We start from the raw sequence: 8,127 nt of genomic DNA on the forward strand, positions 1-8,127 counted from the left end.
CTTGGAGTTTAACTTTTATATGGATTTATACATACATTAACTCAGGTTGGGGGGGAACGAGAAGGTAATTAAGAAGTGTTTGCAAATACTACTGTCTTATACTATGTATGAAACAAAGGGATTGAAAGCTTTGAGATCTTGCAAAGTTGTGAAATATCCAGGTTATAAAAGGTTTTAAACTGTATTTTGGTTCCTTGCAAAAGAGCCTAGTGAAGTATTCATAGTATATTTTGTGCAAACTTGCTGTTATTCCAAAGAGAAAATTTCTTGACAACAACGAAGAGACAGGATGGTGATGGGAAGTGTAACCAAGTAGTAAATGCTAGATCAGTGGTGGCGAACACTTGCACTCCAGATGTTAAGGACTACAATTCCCATCAGCCCCTGCCAGCATGGCCAATTGGGAATTGTAGTCCATAACATCTGGAGTGCCAAAGGTTCACCACCACTGTGCTAGATCCTTGTGATGGTTTCCATAAGTTTTTAAAATGGACTGTTGTAGGCACGTGATCAATGTTTCACACACAGACAAAATACAAATATATTTTACATTTTATAAATACACTTTCATTTTAGGGAAAGTACTTTTATATTACCCCTGGAATTTGCCCTAGTCTTTCCACCATGAAAGCAATCGTGGAATGTGCAGGGGGAAAGGTATTGGCCAAGCAGCCTTCTTTCCGGAAACTCATGGAGCACAAACAGAACAAAGTGAGTGGGTCTTGACTGTTTTTTCCCAACGCTTCAGGTTAGCAAATGTGTTTTGTAAACTAATTTGGTTTTATTTTTTTCATGTAGAGCTTGTCGGAGATTATTCTGATCTCTTGTGAAAATGATCTTCATTTATGTCGAGAATACTTTGCCAGAGGCATAGGTATGCATGTGCACTCCTTGTAACACATTTTTCTCTCTAACATTCTAACTGAACGCTCACAAGGCAATGCTAGAGTTAGGGAAGACAGGAAAACATTTTTTTAGTCTAGTGGTTTGGACATAGTGGGAATATATAATACATATTGGAGGATGTGAGCAACTGAGAGGGTTATGCAGGCTGTTTTTGGCTCATTTTTTTCTTTGTGTCCTCTGTCCCCTATATAGCACATGCACAGTTAGATAAATATGTCACCATACTGTACTCAATTTTCTGTTTGGGAGTAGATTAACCAATTCCAAAGCCCTTGTTGGCATTATAAATTACAGAATTAATAAAAAGGGCATTTATTGACTAAAACATTAAAATACATTAAAATCTACATTAACCATTTGCAACCAGACCTTGTAAACCACGCACATAAAAATAAATTAGCCGTTACTACTTTGTAGGCAATGATTGCGCCTGACCAGATAGTGCCTCAAAAAACTCGCAACATTCTCACATACAAAATCACAGGAACCATTGAGTAGAAAATTCATAACAGATGGTAACCTAACAACGTTTGAGCTCTCTATCAATGGATAAATGTACATAGAGCGTAACAACTTGTATATAGGGCATTCCAAGAGTACATGTTGAACAGTCTCAACAGTGCCCATATTACATTGACACAACCTGTTCTCGCATGAGCCCGTTTCCATACTGACCAAAAAAGCAGCGATCGCGATGGCGTCGCATAAGAATTGCGAGCGCATACGAAAAGCGTTCACGCAGACGAAGCGAAACTGCTTGCGTCCGCAGCCCGCAGAAATGTGACTTGGTTCGCACTGGCGCTGCGGAAGCGGCGTCTGTGATGTTAGCGCCTGCGCACTTCTGGCGAAGCCGATGCAGGCCCGGCGTCATGCCCACGCAGCAGTCGCGATGGACAAAAAGCGTGAGCTGCCCTGATGTCCTGCCCGTCCCCCATCTGTCCAGTGCCTCCCCCTCCCAGCTACTGTCAGTCCCAGTGCATGGGTCTGGGAAGGTGCTTGGCCATGCAGGGGAAAGCACCAGGGAGCGGCGATTAACTGATGTGTGTGTGAAGGGGAAAAGGTGACCCAGCTTGGCCGTCTGGCGAGTCGCCATTTGAAAGCGGCTCCCCGCTACCGTCGGCTGTTAGCATGCGAGTCGCTTTGGCGTCCCGATCGCGTCACAGGGGGAAAAAGAGTGGTTTAAAGCGTTTTCTGAATACGGCGTCTTCGCGCCGGTTTAGCGTTTCCGCGACGGCGCGAATGCGCACCTCCGCCGCTGCGCGTGCGAACGCTCTCGCTATGGCGGTTCTTTTACCGTTGCCACGACGTCATATTTCGCCCGTGCGGAAACGGCCGCAGATTAACCTAATCTAGACCTCAGTTGTCAGCACCCTAGGACAGTTGTTACAGCACCACAGAGGGCTTAAGTTCTAGTGAAAGGATCAGGAAGCGACTTTTCTTGCTCTGGAGCTCAGCAGTTGTGCAGATTTCCCAGCCCGAAAGCAGTTTTCCTCCTGACCAGATTGGCCAAGGATCCTGGAGGGTTTTTTGTTTTGTTTTCTTCAGTTTCTTGCCATCTTCTGGGCATGGAATATGGATCACTGGGGGCAGGGCAGGGAAGTAAGTGTGAATTTCCTGCGTTGTGCAGGTGTTTGGATCACATGACCATGGAAGTCTCTTCCAACTTGTATGATTGTAATCCTCATCAGCCTCCATCTTGTGTACTTCTCATCCAAGTCAGCTGAGAGCCTTTGGCAAATCTCCAGTTCATCCTCAAATGTCTATCATTTATCTTGCCATAAATGTAAATATCAAAAAGGAAACGTTAAGACAAATTTGAAATGTTCCATTTGTAGGTTATTTGGCTGGTTAGACTAGTTGTTGACTGACTTCAACAGTTTGTTAAAAAATGAACGTACCTAGAAGAAGCTGGATAAAATATGTTACAGAAAAAAACACAACCAAGTTATATCACAAATAATTGTTCTACTCATCTGTCACTTTCCTAAAAACTGCAGTAGTTCAATATCCTCCCAGCAAGTTTCAGACATCTCCCATAATACATGTGTGCAGGGTAATGAAATCTAATTCAATACCTCCTCCTTTTCCTTCCCAATGTGGTAGGCCTTAGAATGCAGAAATAGAAACCGCAGGAGCAGGTTTTGTCCTGGTAGATAACTGGTGTAGAATGTGAAAAATTACATAGTTGTCCCCCTACTTTACCATGGATCCCAATATTGAAACAATAATCTGAGACACAGGATAAGAATTGTGAACTTTCACTGTTTAAAAATTACAGCAGAATCCTAGTAGAGCCATATATATTTACCTCTAAGTGCTGAAGCCATTAAAGGGCAGCACATCCCAAGCTAGACTTGGCATAAATCCAGTTTATAAGTAGCCACTTTCATGCTTCATCCAGCTCACCAGCTGCAGTTCTTCATTGATCTGACACAGCTTGTTCTGACCCGTAATTGGGACCCAGCTGCCAAGGGTCCCTTTGTGTGCAGGCTAACTTTAGAACGCTGATAGAAAGTTTCTTATCTTTCAGAGAGAGGCTTGCACATATGCACACATTTGGCCGGCTCTGAACACTGGCCATATCAGTGTGATCTTTACTTTGATCTGATCTCAGGGATCAAATCCTCTCAATCACACCAGTCCAAATACAGAATATAAACTTCTGAGATCCAGACTCTTCGTAATTAGATCGAGGAAATTCAATGTGGGGCTATCCAGGCAAAGCTTTTATGTATTGTCAAAGGCTTTCATAACTGGAATCAACTGGCTATTGTGGGTTTTCCAAGCTGTGTGGCTATGTTCCTGGTCACACAACCCAGAAAACCCGCAGCAGCCCAAGCTTTTATCTTGATGTGCTTATATATATTTATTTTTATTTTTGCAGATGTCCACAATGCAGAGTTTATTCTGACTGGTGTTCTTACTCAGACGCTGGATTATGAATCATATCCTTTGACATGCTAGTTAAGATATTCAAGCAAGCTCTATAAACTTTCCAAACTCCATTAAACTGGTTTTGTTCTCAACAGTTGTTCAGATTCACAGTATGGGCTAGTGCAGGGGTCTGCAACCTGCAGCTGATGGGATTTGGCCATGCTTGCAGGGGCTGATGGGATTTGTAGTCCATGAACATCTGGAGAGCCGCAGTTTGCAGACCCCTGGGCTAGTGAGATTAACTTAACATTTCTATGCCACCTTTCTGCTAAACAGATTCCCCAAGACAGTGAATGTATTAAAACATTTAAAACATTAAAGCAGCATTTTAAATAAACATTTATACTATTTGATGAAACATATAGACATACAAACACATGTAATACAACTAGAAAAAAGGGCCAATAAGTGTTACTGGGGGTACACTGACAAACAAACAAAATATCTTCACCTGGTGTCAGAAGATGACAATAGAAGCAGAGAAATCTCCCTGAGGAAACAGTTACAAAAATTCAACATCACCACCAAGAAGGCCCTTCTTTCTTTTGTTGTCACCCATATAGACCCAGGTGGCAGCAGCACTCAAAGTAAGATCCTCTGAAGATTACCAGAGTCAGTCATTAGGTTCATATGGACCTTCTCAAGATCCTTCAGGTATTCTGACCTCAAACCATACAGAGCTTAAAAAACCATTACCAGCACTCTGAATTTAGCCCAGAAGCAAAATTGGGAGACAGTGTAGATGGGACAAGAGTGATATGGTTCCTTCAACCCACTCTAAATCACATTTTGGCTGCATTGATCTGTACCAACTGTAGCTTCTGAATATTCAAGGGCAGCCCCACATACAATGCATTGAAATAATCTAATCTAGATAGTACATTAATGTAGTGATTCCCTCCATGCAGTGGTTACCTCCAAATTGGATGACTGTAATGCACTTTTTGCAGAGCTGCCCTTGAGTCTGATCTGGAAACTCCAACTGGCTCATCAGCCAAAGCTGGGGAAAGACACCCCTGGCCATCACTGCCACTTGTTTATCTCATGTCCAGCAGCGACCCCGTGCCACAAACATCTTGCAACCCCATTCAGAATGAGATATCTCAATTCCTGGGTCAACACACCCCCCCCCCTCTATTTTGCTGGGATTAATTTGCAGCTTGTTAACTTTCAACCACCACAAACTGCTTCCAGATGTCCACAGCATCTCTAGGATCTTCTGGAAGTACATGGGAGAGAGAAGTGTCACCTGCATATTCGTGGCTGCTTGAGCCCAAATCTCCAGATGACCTTTCTCAGCAGCATTACATAGCTATTTTAAACAACTAAATGCAAGCTAGGTAGCACTGTCTATTCATTACATGTTTAGCTCCCTTTCTCTGCTTGTCTAAACTTACCCAAACACAGGTGCTGTTTCTCACCTGTATTTGTGAAAATATATTTATTGGTTTCTTAGTGTACCTGTTGTGACTTCAGATTCCTTTGAATTTTATTGTGAAGTACATTCCTACCTTTTAGCCATCTTTACTTAAGGAGCTACCTCAAAATACACACAATATGCTAAATCAGAATATTTGTATTTTTCCCATTAAAAGTGAGTACTTCATCATTTTAGCAATAGTCTTAGTCCACCATGATTTGAAAACCAGAAATGAAAGTCTAATCTCTTTTGCATTATTCTATACTATTTTCTTAATATAAAAGAATGGTTTTAACTATTTTTCCTCTGTTTTCAAGGTCATTTTCCTTAGCCAACCATACATATAAGTTCACCTGACTGGAAGTGAAATGCCTTCTAGCATCAACCTTCTTGAAGTCATTGTTCGAGGTTTTCCAGACTGTGGGTCAATTAAGCAGTTCTTTCTGAAGTTTTGTTTTGTTTTCCGCTTGCGTTGCTGATGTGTGATGAGCAGCTCAAGGCAGGAAAGCAAATGTTAACTGCATCTGTTTAGGATGTGCAATGTTTTATTAACAAAACATAATTAACTATGTTTTTGTAATGTAAGGCAAGCTAGAGAGAAAGAGGTTACTTTTTATATTGCAAAATAGTTTTTCTGACTCTGGAGAGAATTTTTATTGAGTGGTGGTACATGGTCAAAATCAGAGTTGAAACATACAGAGAAAAGGGCTTGTGGTGTTTTTAAATTATGAAAGTAAATATTTTGTACTTTATTTTATTATGCTGCATTTCTTTTATATTGATATTATCCCACTTTTTAATATGAACTCCTAATGACTTTCTTTAAAATTTAGTAGGGTTTTTTTTTAATACGGTGCAATTGTGGCACTCTCTGGTAAGGGTAAATTACTCTGATCATTCTTCCAAATGTTGTAAAATATTCTTCTGTTTTCCTGTTTTAATATTTTTTAAAAATTACACAGAATTTATTGGTAATATTTGTGTGTTTCTACTGAAGTTAGCTTGAATTCACTACTTCATTAAGTTTTCTTGTAATTCCACTGAAATAAATAAGCAAAAAGGAATTCAGATGTGTTCATTTCTTTTAAAGTGAATGTTGTTGTATATAATCTATTTAATTGTGACTCAAATAGAAATGATTGTGTATTCCTACATGGTATGGGGTTGGACTTGATGGCTCTTGAGATCTCTTCCAACTCTTATGATTAAAAACCAATTCCAAAGTGAACTATACTGTTTCAACAAGGCTGGGCATCATGAATCCCAAGCAGCTGCTTTGCCAGTGACAAATTATGCATATTTACCAGGGAGTGAATCCTATTGAAGTCCTATTGTGGGGATTTTCTTCAGAGCAGACTTGTTTAGGATTGCTCCCATAACTATGTTTTAACTTGGTGTTCATATTTGTGCAGCTGGCTTTAGACAAATTTCATCAGATTCACTTCACCGGTTATTTTTTTAGTCAGAGCACATCTCACTTTGACATCTTTGTGCAGATTTTGATAATTTAGTGTTGGCCCTAGCTTGGGAATCTTGGTGTTTTTTTTAAAAAAAAATAGGCTAAAGCTCTTCTCATTTGTCTCTATCAGCATGCCAAGGTGTGCGTGCCGGAGTTTTACTTCCTGCAAATGAAGAGCCAAATATGGCCAATGATACGTATGAAGAAGCTTCCGGCGTTGAGCTGTATGGTGTCATGTTTAAACCTGACTGGAATGATCTAGAATGCTATGTACTGATCGGTTGTGATGCACTTTTGAAGATATTGAACTCCCTGTTGCAGATGGAGCTGAGTCTTCTGTGTGTTGGAAGACTCGTATATTCAGCATAGCATATGTTTTAAAGAAGTACATTTGCTGCTGAGACATTAATCTCTGTAATTACTGAAGATGTTTCTGTGTTTGCACTAGAAAATTGCATAACTGTCATAGAAGAACAGCCGGTACGCCATTGTGTAGATTTATGTTAATTCCAATGGAAAGATGTGCACATACCTGTGCTCTTTAAACCCATGGTATTTCTCCTGTGGTTCTCAATGATAAATAGCCACTATCTCCTCAGCTGAACTGTTATCTCACTTCTTGCTTGTAGGACCTCACTTTCCACTTCTTGTTGTGTACTTGTTGCATTTAGTGTGTGTTTGTTCATTTTTATAAAGAATTTTGAGCACAACATGTCTTCATTCATGGTTAGAAGGCAAGATTTAGTGATTGGCATCTAGGGGACCCAAAGTCGGCACAATTGACAGGGGAAATGCATGTGACATCACTGCAGGAGCCAGAAGGAAAGAGAGTGGCTGGGTGGGAAATGCATTCTCTTGCTCCAAAGGGATGAATCGGCATTAATGAATATAAGAGAGAATGGCAGGGAGCACTCTGGGAAATACTACTTCTGCAATGCTAAACTTGCGCTTTGGACCAACGTGTAGGAGTCAGGAAATTGATGTCCTCTGAACTATGCTATTTAGTCCCACAGGACTCAGTAGAAGCTATTGAAAATTTAACCAGCCCTAATCTAGCCCCCTTCCCCCACAAAACCTTTCCTTATTGAAATGACAGAAAATAAAAAATTAGTCAGAAAAACTGTTGCCACTACTTTGAAAAACAACTCCCACCCCCCCCCCCCCCCCGAATTCCTGAATGTTTGGCCATAGGGTAACATGGAGCCGTTAACAGCTCCTGTGTCAGCTAATGTGGACGTTTTGGGGGTCTCTGGAGGGGCTTTTTAAAGATAGAAGCACCAAATTTGCAGCCCAACTGCTGGTGCCTGTCCTTGCAACAGCCCTCGCGTTTGATGAAGAGGGGGCACTCTCTTTGGAGGCCCATAAAATTGGATCCCCTGTTCTAATCTTCACCAAACTTGGGGAACTT

General features: G+C 40.9%; 1 protein-coding gene across 1 annotated transcript in view; it reads left to right on the forward strand.

Moving 5' to 3' along the window:
* PAXIP1 (PAX interacting protein 1) overlaps window positions 1-7,429 on the forward strand; it is a 28,120-nt gene extending 20,691 nt beyond the window's left edge. The window contains exons 18-21 of the mRNA XM_048511341.1: window positions 577-711; window positions 799-874; window positions 3,791-3,851; window positions 5,602-7,429. Coding sequence (XP_048367298.1) covers window positions 577-711; window positions 799-874; window positions 3,791-3,851; window positions 5,602-5,617 — 288 coding nt within the window. The 3' untranslated portion in view covers window positions 5,618-7,429. The remainder of the gene's footprint in view (window positions 1-576; window positions 712-798; window positions 875-3,790; window positions 3,852-5,601) is intronic.
* The last annotated feature ends 698 nt before the right edge of the window (window positions 7,430-8,127 follow it).

The sequence above is a fragment of the Sphaerodactylus townsendi genome, linkage group LG11 (assembly GCF_021028975.2).
Source record: "Sphaerodactylus townsendi isolate TG3544 linkage group LG11, MPM_Stown_v2.3, whole genome shotgun sequence".
In the NCBI taxonomy this organism is placed as follows: domain Eukaryota; kingdom Metazoa; phylum Chordata; class Lepidosauria; order Squamata; family Sphaerodactylidae; genus Sphaerodactylus; species Sphaerodactylus townsendi.